The following is a 14,269-nucleotide window of genomic DNA, read 5'->3' on the forward strand; positions in this document are numbered from 1 at the left end:
AAAGGAAGTCGCCCCTCAGCGTCCTCATCTGCGAAACGGGGCGAAGAGTGTATGCCTGGGCGTCATTTCTGGGGCGCACCTACAGCGCCGGTCCGGCGGCCGCGTGCCGCAGGGAGCGCGAGTCGGGAGGGAGAGCAGCCCCGCCGCGCGCCCCGGCGGGCTGGCCGGCGGAGACGCGCGCGGGCGGGAGCGGGCGCGCCGCGGCGCTCACAGCACCATGGCCGGCAGGTGGTGCGCGGCGGCGGCGGCGGCGAGCGCGGGCGCGTGCGCGTGCGGCGCGGGCAGCGCGGGCGAGTGGGCCTGCAGCGCGGCGCTGGGTGGCCGGTGGCGCGCGCTCTTCTGGTGGGCGCGCAGGCCGGCCAGCTGCGAGTAGGCGCTCTGGCACACCTGGCACTTGTAGGGGCGCTCGCCCGTGTGCAGGCGCACGTGGTTACGCAACGTGGACGACTGGCTGAAGCGGCGGTTGCAGAAGCGGCACACGAAGGGCTTGTCCAGCGTGTGGATGCGCATGTGCGAGCGCAGGTTGCTGCGCGAGTTGAAGCCGCGGTGGCAGATGACGCAGCGCATGCGGCCCGAGGTGCCAGCCGCCGGGTCCGCCGGGTGGAAGTCCTCTGGCCGCGCGGGCGGGGCCCGGGGGGTAGGCGGGGAGGGGGAGAGAGAGAGCAGCCTTGTTAGAACCCGCGCGGCCGCGGCCTGATCTCCCCGTACCCCTCCCCCACGTGCGCCCCTCCCAGGGCCCAACAGCCTCCGATCGTCGGGTGCCCACTGCGCAGATTGCTGGCGCTGGCAGAGGGGTGGTAGGGGCAGCAAGAGCCCTGGCCTGGGATCAAATAGGAGTTGGACTCCAGACCATGCTGCGAGATCTCAGGGACTTAGTGACTTAGCTTCGGGAAACCTCAACTTTCTCATCCGTAAAATGGGAACCTACTACGACCTCACGGGGCTATGCACGACTACACGAGATGATCACAAAAAACTGACGTCTTTGAAGATTACTCTGTATTGATCACTTTACCTGCCTGAGGCCGGATATGGGGAAGTACCAGGTTTATAGTAATCTTCCATCAGTGGTAGCCACTGTTATAACTCCTCCTCTCCCCCCAAAACCTTTCATTTATTCATCCCACAAATATTTACTGAGTGCCAACTATGTACCAGTGAACTGCACCTCACTTTTCTCATCCCTGAAATGGAAGTAATAATAGCATCACGCCCAAAAGGTTGCTGTAAGGATCAGAGAAACGGTTTGTGAAACATTAGCTGCAGAGCAAGTGCTGGATAAACAGTAGCTCCTGAGCCTCAGGTTCATCCTCTAAAAATAAGGATAACCAAATATCACAAGGGTTTTATGAGGACCCATGTGGGATGACATCTGTAGAAGGTTTAGCCCAGTACTTGGCAGGAAATAGGTGTTGAGCAAATGGTCTCTACCGTGATGATCAGCGCCCCACCCCACCCCGCTGCAACACACACACAGGCACACTCTGCTCTGCCTTCATTCAACAGGTTTATACTGAGCACCTACTCTGGGCCAGGCTCAGCACCAGGGACAGGGCAGGGAAATGTAGATTGTGAAAGCTGGAAGGGAGCTTAGAGATCATCTCGCCCAACATCCTTCTTTTACAGGTGGGTAAACTGAGGCACCGAGCCATTTCCTAAGATTGCACAGCAGAACTGGGACTCAATCCAGGCTCCTACTGCCTGGCCCGTTGCTTCTCCACCACGCACTGCTGCTACCTCCACCCAATCTGCCCCCAGACAGTCTGTCTTGTCCAAAATCAGAACTGTCTTCCATCTATGCCTGGACCATGGCAGCGGCTCCAGGGGCATTGGCCTCCTTGAACCAGTAAGTCCCATGTGCTTGATGCTGCTGGACGTGGAACCAGGGTCCCCAGAGACCAGGAGCCTCCCTGCCAAACACACACACACACTCACACACACACACACACACACACACACACTCACTCTCTCTCTGGCTTCCGTGGCTCCCTTGTCATTGTGGCCTCATGGGGACTACCTACCATGCTTGTTCTTTTTCTGCTCCTCCCCCAGCCCGGGCACACCAGGGATCCCCAGGAAGGTGTTGTGTGAGTTTCCATACCACACCAGCAGCTCCTGGTCTGGAGGGATCATCTGTAGGGAAGGAGACAAAAGGAGATCAGGAAGGCAGCAGCCCGGGGGTGGGGGCGTCCCCTCACAGCCGGGAGGGGCTGTCCTGGTGCCCACCATGGAGATGTGGATACAGTCTCAGCCCCAAGAAAGGCACACTTGGGTCCCTTTCTATCCCCGGCAAAGCTTCACAGACATGGAAGGCCTTGGGTTGTTCTCCCCCTCTGCCCCCCTCTGCCTGGACTTCTCGCTGCATCTGTCCTGGCTCTGCTGCTGGGATCAGAGCTGTCTCCTGGCCACACAGGAGCTCCCAAACTGACAGCAGTGGAACAGAAGCCTTGCCACAAGCAGAAGTAAAGGAAGAAGGAAAGCTAGAAAACTTTTCATTTCTCTCCGAGGGGAAGCAGAGTCAGCCAGCCCTCAGGTCTGTGGGGCTGAGCCAGACGTTCCCAAGGAGAGTGGCCTGCGGGGCACCCTGTGGTTCTCGCTTACACCCTGCCTGATGATGTTCTGGAAATATCTCTTATCCAGAGCAGCCACGAGGCAGCGCCACGTCACATACCCTTCTTTCCCCATCACAGGGTTCTGCCTGACTCCCTGTACGCAGCTAAAAAAGAAGCATTCGGTTCAGTGAACACCTCCACCTCCGGAAATACTGGGGCACAGAGCCTTAAACAAGATCCGTTTGCCATGTCCTAGGTCTGTGGCAGAGAACTCCACAAATGGTGACAGGGCTCTGCTGCTCCCAGGGGAGGACTGCCCCAGGGACACGGTGCCGGTGGTCAGGAGGGAGGGCTTTGCAGTGACAATCCAGGAAGGCAGTGGAAGGCCTGCTCCAGAGGTGAGGCTGACCCCGCCCTCTGGGACAGCCCAGGGGCCTGCCACACCTTTGGTGGAAGCCAGCTATTCATCAAAGCAAAGAACCTTCAGGCCCCAGACAGCTAGAGCAAACGAGAGAGGGGAAGGCCCATCGCCTCCCAAGGCCTGGACCCCGGAGGAGCTAGCTGTGGCACCCACCCTGGGGGGTCACTCTCTTATCTGCCCAGAGAAGAATGGATGCCGCCCCCCGGGCAATGGCTGGATTGTTTTCCTGGTGGGTCTTCTTTTAGTTGAAGTACAAAAGATCACACAGGACTCCATCTAGGGCTGTCTGAAATCACACCAGAATAGGGCCCTTCTCCTTGGCCTCCATGGTCACAGAGAAGGCTCCCTTCCATTCCCTTTGGTTCTGGCCTGCAGACCCCCGATCTGCTCACCACACCTTCCTTCCTCTGGTCAGAGCCAGGAAGAGCCTCAGAGCATCACAGCCAGCCCTGCTGGACCCTGAAAGGAGAGGGAAGCAGAGAGAGGAGGGGGTGGGAGAAGTGAAGCTCCAGGGAGCCTAGGCAACGTCCATCCTCCTAAGACTCAGCCAGGGGTCACTGTGCCCCTTCCCAACAGACCCTACAGCCCATGGGGTGTCACATCAAGCCTCAGGGACAGTGAGTGATGAGGAGCCGGGCAGAGGGTGCCACACCAGCGCGGAGTGACGGGGTTTTAATATGGAAAAACCAAATGCAGTCCCTGAACCCAAGGAAAATTAGGCAGTGTGTCAAAGAAAGCAGGCAGGTTAGAATCTGGCACCACAGCAAGAGTCCTCGAGGCCTCTCTGGTCATTCATAGTCACGGCCGCTGTAAAGGAGGCCAGCGCGGGTCAGAGCTGGAGGCCCTGCTGGAGAAAGGGTGGAGCTGAAAGAGTTTTGTGAACCCCTTAGAAAAGAGGGTGACGGAGCTAAAATATTCAAGATAAATTCACCGTGAAGGAAGCTGCTGAGAGATGGTGCCGGTGGGCCCTTGGTCACCAGGTCCCTGGGTGACCCTAGGCAAGCACTCTGTCTCTCTAAGCTTGTCTCCTCAAGTGAAGGGGGTGGGGAGCATGATCCCTGAGGCTCCCCCAACTCTAAGACTCTGATTATGTCACCTCTGACATTGTCCCAACCCCTGGTTTCAATTCTCAGACGACACCAGATGTTTATACATCATGGTTCTTCTAAAGCAACCAACCACCTGTCCAAATGTCTGTACACGCCCCTTCCTTCAGGAGACTGTCCTGCTGAGGCTCCTGGCTCAGGCCCTGGGCTCACACACGTCGGGGTCCACTTGGGCTCCCCACCTGCTGAGCGTGCCACTTTGGGCAAGGTGCCTTCTGTCACTGGTCCTCAGTTTCCTCAACTGCAGAACAGGGACAGCCCCTTCTGTAGTTTCACAGGGTGCTTGTCCGGGCTCAACGGGGCCACGCACTTAAAGCTGTTTGTACTATTTTCTGAGAGCTCATCAACCGCTCAGAGAAGCTGGCAGCCATCTCTGGGACATGGGGTCCTTCAGCTGTCCCCACGGAACGTGAGGGGTGGCCCAGGATATCCTGCGGCTTTGCCTTCAGTGACCATCAAGAGCGCAGGCTGGGGACTTCCCTGGTGGTCCAGTGGTGAGGACTCGGCGCTTTCACTGCTGAGGGCCTGGCTTCAATCGCTGGTCGGGGAATTAAGGTCCCACAAGCCGCGCAGCGAAAAAAGCAAAAAGAAGCACAGGCTGGACCCACATGCTCCCTGGACACCAGTGCCCCTCCGGTGCCACCTCTTCCCTGGCCCATCTGCCCGGGGGGAGCACAGATGTGGGATGACAGATTCAGCAAGTCGCCAGTGGGAGCTGCATCTCCACCCCCAGACGTGCAGTCTGGGAATCAAATATCTAAGTCAACACCGGCCTTTTCATTTGAATTGACTAACAATTATTATTAAATATAAAACAGATATAACAGCAACAACAATCATGGTGGTGAATGAGAAGCCAAGAACAAATCCTGAATATTATTATTGAAAATGGTGATCGCCTGGAGGGGTGGGATAGGGAGAGTGGGAGGGAGGGAGACGCAAGAGGGAAGAGATATGGGAACGTATGTATATGTATAACTGATTCACTTTGTTATAAAGCAGAAACTAACACACCATTGTAAAGCAATTATACTCCAATAAAGATGTAAAAAAAAAGAAAAAAAAGAAAATGGTGGTTGGGAATCATATTTTTACAGTAAGAGCTTTAATATTGACTGCTTCAATATAGGCTGAGTCATGTATTTACTAACACATTTTTCAAATGCACTAAAATTAATTTTACTAGTGCATTTTAAAAATTAAAACAGTGATACAGACACAAAGCAGTACATAAGGAAAAGTAACCATCTCTCCCACTCAGGGCACCCAGCCACTGTGGCCGGTTTTCTGCGCATCTTTCCTCAGAAGAGTTTGTCGTTTTGAGACCAGTTTTTTTTTTTTTTAATGCTGATTTAAGGTGCATGAGGAACAGCGTGATGGAGCAGAGTGACGTTCATTTTCTACGAGATGCACCTGATTTTTTAAGAATTAATGAGCACATATTACGTTTATACAAAAAAATATTTTTTAAAGAGAGAAAATCTATTAAAAAGAACCTACTAGAATTGAGAATGACACACATCCCCAGACAGCAAGAAGCCTCCAGCTGTAAGGCAGCGCTGGGGAAGGCAGTCTCACCCGCACAGAGGCCGGGCACTGGAGTCTCTCTCTGCCCTTCAGAGCTCTGGGAAACCAGCAGCAGCTCCTCCTGGCCTGGACCTCTGGCATCTGCTTGCTCCCAGACACCCCTCATGGAATGACCCCGGAGATGGAGACCAGGAGTGCCGGGGAGACCCACAGCCTCTTCCCTGAGATCTTAGTACCGTTGTCCAGAGGCTGCCAGGGTCCCATCAGCCAATCACCTAAGAGCAAAGAACGGCCACAGTCCTGTGCAGACCTCCTCAGTAGCCCTGTTTCTTTATGGCCAACACTCTGGCCTGGCCCAGCCAGGGCTTTCCACGGGGGCTCGGAGAAGGAGAATCAGCTGCTTATCTACTTTTCTGGGGATCTGAGACTGGCTCAGGATACACAATAAACAAAGCAATTCCCAAAGAAATGCATCCTGTACCATAAAATCCACATCCTCAAGACACGGGGTGAATATCAGCGCCTGACTCCTTGGCTGACAAATTATATAATCTCCTAACTGGTGCCTCTTCAGCTTCCCTGTTGGCCCAGAAGTTCTGCTCTGACCCATTTCCGAATTTTTACTATCAGTTGAAAACGCTTGGGGGTTTTGGTTTGTTTTCCTAATACAAATTCATGTCACGGTATTGAACATGCTCCCAGGAGGCTCTGATGTCCTCCCCGTCCCCCGGTGGTACAGAAGCCCTTGTCTAGAAGGACCTCAGTGTCATCTGGACGAATATCAATTTCCATTGTACCACAGATGTCCCAATACACCAATTAATAGAGTTCCAGCAAATAGATATTGGCCAGGGAGGTCCCACGGCGTGGTGACCAAGGGCTCCACCGTGGGGGCACACAGGTCTGGATTCAAATCACAGCTCAACAGTCTCCCAAGATCTCCCGAACCTTAGTTTCAACGTCATTAAAACAGGGACAGTGATAGCACCAGACTGAGTGGATTCAATTTTTTCAAAGTTGCTAAGACCCTTTGCACGGTGCTGGCACACGGTAACGGCTCCACAGATGGTAGCATCCTTAATTATGCTGATTATTAATAATCAAAGTGCCTAACTGCACCCACCGGTGAGCAAGATCAGAAGGAAAATGGTGCTTGCCCTCATACAGCCAAGAAAAAGAGAGATGGGGCTATGAGGCTCTAGGGGAAAAAAACCCCAAAACAAACCTCAATTGCCTGAAATGAGAAGAAAAGCAGCTGAAAGAAAAAGCCCACACTTCAGGGCACAGTCATTTGCCAAAACCTCAGGAGGGGAAAAGCCTGGGAATTTTCTTCCCAGTTCCCAAATCCAAAATTTTCATAATTTATTCCTAAATCGTTTTCTTGTGTTGAGTTTTGGGGTCAAAGTTCTTGCTTCCCTGGGGCAGCTGGTTTCTTTGCCGGTTTTGTTTTCTTGGGAGAAAAGGGTCCGTGTGCCCATTTTCAACCCAGCCCCCATCACCTGGAGAAAGACTTATTCATTCAACATTTAGTGCCCATTTTCTATGTGCTGGGCACTTTCTAGAAATGTCATTTTAGGCACCTGAGGTTGAAGATAGCGAGGGGAGAGCCTGGGATAACATGTTGGTAGATCCAGCCAGATGCATAAACCCCGCCTAGGGATTCTGCACAGACTGGCCGGCCTGGAGACCCATCACCCTCGTCTCTGTTTGGACGGCTGTTAATTTTGTATCTGTGGGAAATTTTAGGGCAGCAGTAGTATATTCTGCTTATTGAATGAAGATGCTTCTTCTCATTTTTTTTTGGCAAGTAATGGGTTACTGTTATGAAATCTACACGGTGGTTCTGAGTGGCGGAAAGATTAAGAAAACAGGTCACGGCACAGACCCTTCTTGGCTCACTCACACACATGCACAGAACAAACAGCCCACGAATTCGAGAGGCGTCCGGCGAGTGGCCTGGAGCAGCAGGAATCTCTTCTGGCCGAGCCCTGCTGCACAGTAGTCACACACACCTGGACACGCAGTTGGTCCCGTAAGTGGCGTCTGACATTTTGACACATTGCTTTAAGAAAATTGCCACCACGAAAAATGTACCTAACTTCACTTATTAAAAGTAAAATGGGTGATATTTTGTGTTTCCTTATTCCTCACTCCAGCACTCGGCTTGCTAACTCTGTAAAAGCACGAATAGCCAAACCGGTGATATCTACTTATCTTGATCATATACGGTAGGTTTTCCCGATCCTCTTTTTTCAACTTAAATTCCTGATCAGATGTAGATGACTTTTAAAAAATCTTATAATCTTAGATTCCTCCGTGGAGATACACTTCAGCCACCTTGTCCTCTGACTCTGAATTTCTCTATAAACGTCTATTAATATTTCCTGACTCTGTCCAGCTCTCAGCCAGTATGACCTGAACAGCAAGATGAGACTCAGGCCTCCGCATCTGACGCCTTGGGGAGTCCTTTTGCCAAAATCACATCAGCATCCTTACCCTCTCTCCTGTGTGTAAGCACGTGTGTGTGTGAGCGTGCGTATGTCTGCGTGGAGGCATGGAATGATTGTGTGTCCCCCATCTCATCTGTTTCAGGGGGGCCGGGAAGCAGTGTGCAAATGTGAGGCCGTGTGTAAGGTTGAGCAGGTAAAGGGGGTGCTCTCTGCCAGATGCGAGGTTCAGCCACACGTGAGGCTGGTCCTAGGAAGTCTAATGCGAGGCCCTTGCTCCCACAGGGTGGCCGCCCGGCCAACAGTCACAAGAAACAACTCAGTCCTCAGCCTGGGCCACCGTCCGTCCTATCCTCGCACTGTCCCACCTCACTTGAACCCCAGTCCAAGAACGGCTCACCTTTCTTTGTTTTTTCTTTTGTGCCGCACAGCTTTCAGGATCTTAGTTTCCTGACCAGGGATCGAACCCAGGCCCCGGCAGTGGAAGCGCCGAGTCTTAACCACTGGACCGCCAGGGAAGTCCCAACCTTTCTTTACCCTTCTTGGTTCTCCTCAGGTCCAGCCCTTGGCTGGACCACACCAGGGCCCAGGCAAAGGCCATTCTGTTGTCACTCCTGGAAGATTCCCAGGGGCCTGGTTATTGAGGGACAGCTGTCCAGTGCCCCTCGGGGCCTTAGAGAGACATGGGGCTCTGAGTTACAGGAAGAAAACGGACTAAACGAAAGGAGAGTCGTTCTCTGGCCTGGGGCGGGGCGCTCCTTCAGAACACCTCCAAACTCAGCCAAGCCTAGCCGCACCCCAAGGGGCACCGTGCTTCTCCCTCCAGAGGAGCAGAAGCGTGGGGTCCAGAGGACTATTGGGGGAAGAGCCCCACCACCACCCGGGCCGAGCACTCGCCACCAACCTGCCACAGGGAAGCTGGGCTGCCTGCCCCCTCCTGGGCGGGACGCTGAGCAAATGTCCTGCCAAGAGACAACGTGCAGGGAGGGTCCTAACAGCATGGCTGCCTCGGCTACCACCGCCCGGCTACCACCACTCGGCTTGCTCTGTGCTATCATCAGCTTTCCAGACGCTGCGAGCCTGTCTGCCTCTGCCCAAGCGTTTCCCCACTGGGGACACCTCTCTCCCCATCCCGCCTGAACCTCTCCCTGCCCTGGGCCTGGCCAGCTCCTCTGACAGCCCCTCCCACCCACCATGGGATATGCTATTTAATCTCTCCCTTTCTCTCTCGTCTGAGAAGCTTCACCCAGCTCAGACACTAGCGTTCGCATCCCTCACACATGCCCATGAAAGCTGCTGAGTCTGCCAGCCATCAAGTGAGACCCAGCAAACTGTAGGTAATCACAGAATCCTCCCTTGTGGATTAAATACGTGAGGATTCAATACAATAATGCACATACAGTGTCTAGGAAAAGCCCGACGCCACAAGCGATCAGGACATGATAGCTGAGATTAGAGTCGCGCGAGGTCCACCCGTCACCGGTGACAGGCCACGCACAACCAAGATGCTGCCGAGACAACGCCCTCTCTCCCACCCAAATGCTTTCCCTGGGCTGCCTTCTGGTGTCTCTCTCTCTGTATTTCTATGGCTTCTCAACCGCAGCACCCCCTCAGCAGCTATCTGGGGACCCCAGTTGAGGTGCTCATGATATTCACAACGGCATAAAGTGGAAAGCCCTGTCCTTTCTGATCGACAGCAGAAAGCTTGCCCTGGAGGTCGTGCTCCCAGAGACAGTGATGCATGGGCCTCAGTCCTCCAGCCTGGGCAGGGCCAGCTGGGCCAGCATGTACGCCCCTCTCTCCCCCTCGGCCCCTGGACACAGATGCCCGGCTCCCCCGCCCCCCGCCAGCTGCACGCGCTGCTCCCTACACGACACCACACACACTCACCTCGACGGCTTTGTAGAAGATGCTGGTGCCGATCTGGACCACCTCGAGGTTCTGCTCTTGCTCATTACGTGCGCACTTGATGTAGGTCATCCAGCTTCGGTGGTCCTCCTGGCTGGCGTCGATGAAGTAGCGCACCGTGCCGTCCTCGTTGAAAACCTGGGCGCAGGTGAATCGGGAGCCAGGTGAGGCGGGGCTGGGTCACGTGTGCCGCCCGTGGCCAGGGCTAGGCCTCAGGCTGGGCACATCCACACACTCTGTCTCTCCATCCTCACAAGAGCCCCAGGAAGTGGACGCAGCTATTATTGTCTTGGTTTGCCAGCCGATGAAAGGGAGGCTCAGAGCAGGACGGTGACTTGCCTGAGGCCAGCTGGCTAGAAGTGGCCAACAGGGAGTCAGTCTCTAGGGCCCCACAGGCTCCTGCTGCCATGTCCTCCCCATCCCCAGATGAAAAGCATCTCCAAGAGATCACTGAGCACACAAAGTGACATCCACTCCAGCTAGTTCTCCGGGGATGCAGAGGTGCTCCCCAAAGCAGCGGAGGGCACTGGCCAGGACCTCAGCGGGGGACACAGAAGAGCCTAGAAAGGGAAGCCTGGCTCACTGTGTCACCCTGGCCTGGCCCAGGCCCCCTTTGTGGGAGCTACCAAAAGTACTCAGAAACCAAACTGGACCCCAACTTCCTAACCCAGCAACAACGGGAGATGGGAACCACGGCCCAGGCCTCCAGAGGTGGGAGGAGGTGAGGTTAGGAGAGGCCTCATGGCCCTCTGCTCTCTTCCTTGGCTCCCGTGACCGGGTGCAGGATTTGGCCCATTCGTCTCCTTAATGGTCTGCCCGGTGGGGGCTATGGTGGGGAGCCATGGGGGGAAGAGGGGAAATGACATTAGGGAGAGGGTGCCTCAGCCTGGCCTCCTCAAGGTGAGACCCCCAAGAGGAGGAAGTGCTCTGGGAGGGGCTTTGTCCCCAGGGGGGCCCTCCCTGGCATCTGGCACAGTTGTGGAGGAGGAGGGTCAGAAGAGCCTGGATGGAAGGTCAGTTTCCTTCTGTAAAATGGGAATAATAACTCATGGGGCTGCTGAGGTAATCTGGTGGAATGTAGGCCCAGCGCTCAGAAAGCCGACTCAGTGCCGGTTAGTCGGTGTTCATTTCCAATGCCATTACTGTGCTTGGGTTGAGAAGCCCGAGGCCCAAGGAGCACAGGCTCCCTTCATCCTTCCAGACACCCTCACCCCGAGGCCAGGCTGGCTTTGAGGGGCTTTCCTTGCTGCTTCTGGAGTGAGGGAAAGAATGCAGGTGGCTGGGCGGTGGCTCCCAGGAGTGGCTTGCCGGCTCTCCGTGGGACCCTGGGCAAAGGGCACGGCCTCTCTGGGTCTCCGTGCCCTCCTCTATGAAGCGGACCTAACAACAGACGTGATCCCTAGGGCCGGCCAGAGGAGAGCGCCTTCGCCTCGCGATTTGGGGAAGAACCTCCAGGCATCAGGCGGCGTAGGATCCGGCCTCAGGGAGCGTCAAGGCCTGGCCCAAGGCGCCCGCAGCTTCCAGCGAGGGCGGAAGTAGCGGCCGGACGCCTGGGCCCCACCCGAAGCCCACAGCCAGCGCCCCGCAGCCCGCGCGTACCTCCCACATGAGGTTGTTGTTCTTGCAGATGTCCACGTGCTCCGGGGCGATGACGCGGCCGGTGAAGGGGCCCATCTCGGTGCCCGCCTTGATCCACGTCTTGGAGAAGATGCCGAGGCCCTCGCCGGGGATGGAGCTCTGCGCGATGATCACCTCGGCCGGCAGCACCAGGCTGGACAGCTTCTGAACCTCTGTGGCCGCCAGGCATGGGGACCCGGTCAGAGCCTGAGGCAGGGGAGGCCCGGCTCTTCCCCGGGGCTGGAGGCTCAGCGACCCGAGCCTCCTCTGATTGCAACCCGGGGACCCTCCGAAAGCAAGAGGTGCTTTGGGACTCATTTCGAGGAGAGTTTTCTGTTTGTTTGTTTGCATTTGTTTTTGTTTTTAGTCTCTCCACGAATTCTCAAAGCACCCACAACCTCCCCTGCCCTCCACCCCGGCAAAGTTTAAGAACTACTGAGCCGACCGCAGTGCGTGGCTTTACCAATGGGTAAACTGAGGCCCGCTCCCACGAGGGGGTGACGGCCCAGCCAAGACTCTTTCGCCCTGTCTGGTTCTGGGCCGATCGTGCGTCGCTCGGCGCTCACTGCGCGTCGCGGCACCGAGCACAGGGCACAGTCGGAGGACCCAGGACGCGGTCAGGGCTTCTGACTCCTTTCGCGGTGCGGGGGGCGGGCCTCGCGCCCGGGGCGGGCTGGCAGCGCCCGGGAAGGAAGCCTAGTTTCGAGGCGGCGGAAGCTCAAAAGAAACGCGGGCGACGGCGGGCCGTGTCTCGCGCTCTCTGGGTGACCCCGGGCGCGCCTGGGTCCCTCGCCGCCGCCAGGATCCGGGGTGCCAGGAAGGGCAGTGCCCGGATCGAGGCGAGCCGCGCAGTCGCCTCTCTGGGCGGACAAGAGCCGGGGCGGCCCGCAACCTCCGGGGGTCCCCCCGCCTGGTCGGGCAGCCGGAGTGGGAGCGGCGAGGCGCACAGGGGCGGCCTCCGTGTCTTACAAGGTCCCCCTCTAAGCTACCTGGGAAAATACCCGGCCAGCGGGCCAGCTGAAAGGGGGGGTTAAACGGTGTCCATTGCGGCGCGGCCGGCAATTTGTCACGCTGTTAAAGTGATCGCATTCATTCGGCTCCATTCGAAAGAAATTGCTAATTCTAAATTCATTAGCCCTGGAAGAATGCTGTAGCAGTAAATTGTAGCTCAATGCGGAGGGGACTTGTTTAAAAGGGGCCGAGGAATTCCCCTTACAAAAAGGGGGGATTAGATGGTTGACATAGCGTGAATGGAAGTGGAATTAGTCTGCACGGTAAATTAAGAGAGGAACAGAAATCGTAAAGGGGGAAAAGGGGGCGACGCGCAGAGATGCCAGCGCCGGGGAAAGATATTGTTTGCGGGTTGATGAATGAGGAGTAAGAACTTGAGACATCTTAAAGAAAAGAAACTTTTCTGGCTCTTTCTCTCCGTCTCTCTCTCCGCGGCTTTCCCTCCCGTCCGCCCGCCCTCCGCCCCCTCCCCAGCCCCCGCTGCCTTTTAAAGTTCTTGGTTTAAGTGGGAACTTTCGCGGGTCAAGCCCAAGTTAACTAAATGAATTTAAAACCCCTTCTTTTTGAGTCAACTGCTATTACACGCCTAGTAAGGCTTTAAATGCCGGGAACCCGCCGGCTCTAAGGGGTGAGGGGCGGATGGGGAAGCGCGGGGGCGGCGCGCCCGGCCGCCTGGACGCCGAGATCTCTTCACCGAGCCGCGCGGGGTGGAGGTGCCCCCCTCCCCCGGACCCTCCCCGCCCGGGCTTGGCTGCTCGCTCCCTGGTTCGGCTCGCGGGAAACTGAGTCACACGCAGCATCTGGAACGCCCAGATTGGCGCGAGCTGCTGCGACGCCCCGTGTCCCCGCCGCGTCCTGCGCGTGTGGGCCCGGGAATCAGGGGCCGCGGGGAGGAGGGGATGCGATCGGCCTCGACGGCGCGACTCACCGCCCGAGAAGGACTGCGCCAGGACCTCGGCGGTGAAGGCTGTCTTGGGGCTGGCGTGGTGGCTCTTGTCTTCGAAGAGCTGCTCGCCCAGCACGTTGCGCCAGCGGCCGTACAGGAAGCTGTGCAGGATGTCGGAGGTGATGACCTCTGCCAGCGCCAGCCCCGGCGCCTTCAGCCCTGTCTTGAGCACCAGGGCCTCAGCCGGGAGCACGGAGCCCATCATGGGCGGCCCGGGGCTCGCCGGCGCCGGGGACGGACGGACGGCCGGCCGGGCCGAGGCGGGGATGTGGTGGGCGAGTGGGGAGCACAAGGGCGAGAGAAGAGGGCTGGGATGGGGGAGGACGAGGACGAGGAGGATGAGGACGAGGACGCCGGAGGTAGTGGGAGGCGGGGGGCGGGGTGGCTGGGAGGAAAGTGAACGAGGGGGAGCGAGGCAGAAATGAAGAGAGAGATGGAGAAATCTGCGGAGATGGCAGAGGCGGCGCGGAGGGCTGGAGAGCCAGGGGTGGAGGCGGAGACGGGTGCGGGGAGGGGGGCGGTGCGGGGTGGGTGGGAGGCGGGTGGCTTCAGAGAAACGGCGGCGAGGGGCTCTCGGCCGCGCGCTCGCCTCTCGCACACCCGGCCCGGACGGTCTTCCCCTTGGCAAAATCTCAGCGCCTTTATAGGAGCCGCAGTGACCCTCCTAATTGGTTATTAATGACCCCCTGACGTCGGAGGACAGACTTGTTGTACCCGGCCCGGCTCGAGGAGCC

The 14,269-nt window shown here is 56.9% G+C and overlaps 1 protein-coding gene across 1 annotated transcript; it reads right to left on the reverse strand.

The window, feature by feature from the left end:
* Positions 1 to 207: 207 nt before the first annotated feature.
* On the reverse strand, positions 208 to 13,740 carry PRDM12 (PR/SET domain 12; the record flags this gene model as incomplete). Its single annotated transcript, XM_081237264.1, has 5 exons — positions 208 to 611; positions 2,022 to 2,133; positions 9,944 to 10,099; positions 11,561 to 11,751; positions 13,518 to 13,740. 5 exons carry the CDS (start codon positions 13,738 to 13,740, stop codon positions 208 to 210), a joined length of 1,086 nt encoding a protein of 361 aa, XP_081093390.1.
* Positions 13,741 to 14,269: the final 529 nt, after the last annotated feature.

Source organism: Mesoplodon bidens, assembly GCF_964165515.1.
Source record: "Mesoplodon bidens genome assembly, chromosome: 6".
NCBI classification, from domain to species: domain Eukaryota; kingdom Metazoa; phylum Chordata; class Mammalia; order Artiodactyla; family Ziphiidae; genus Mesoplodon; species Mesoplodon bidens.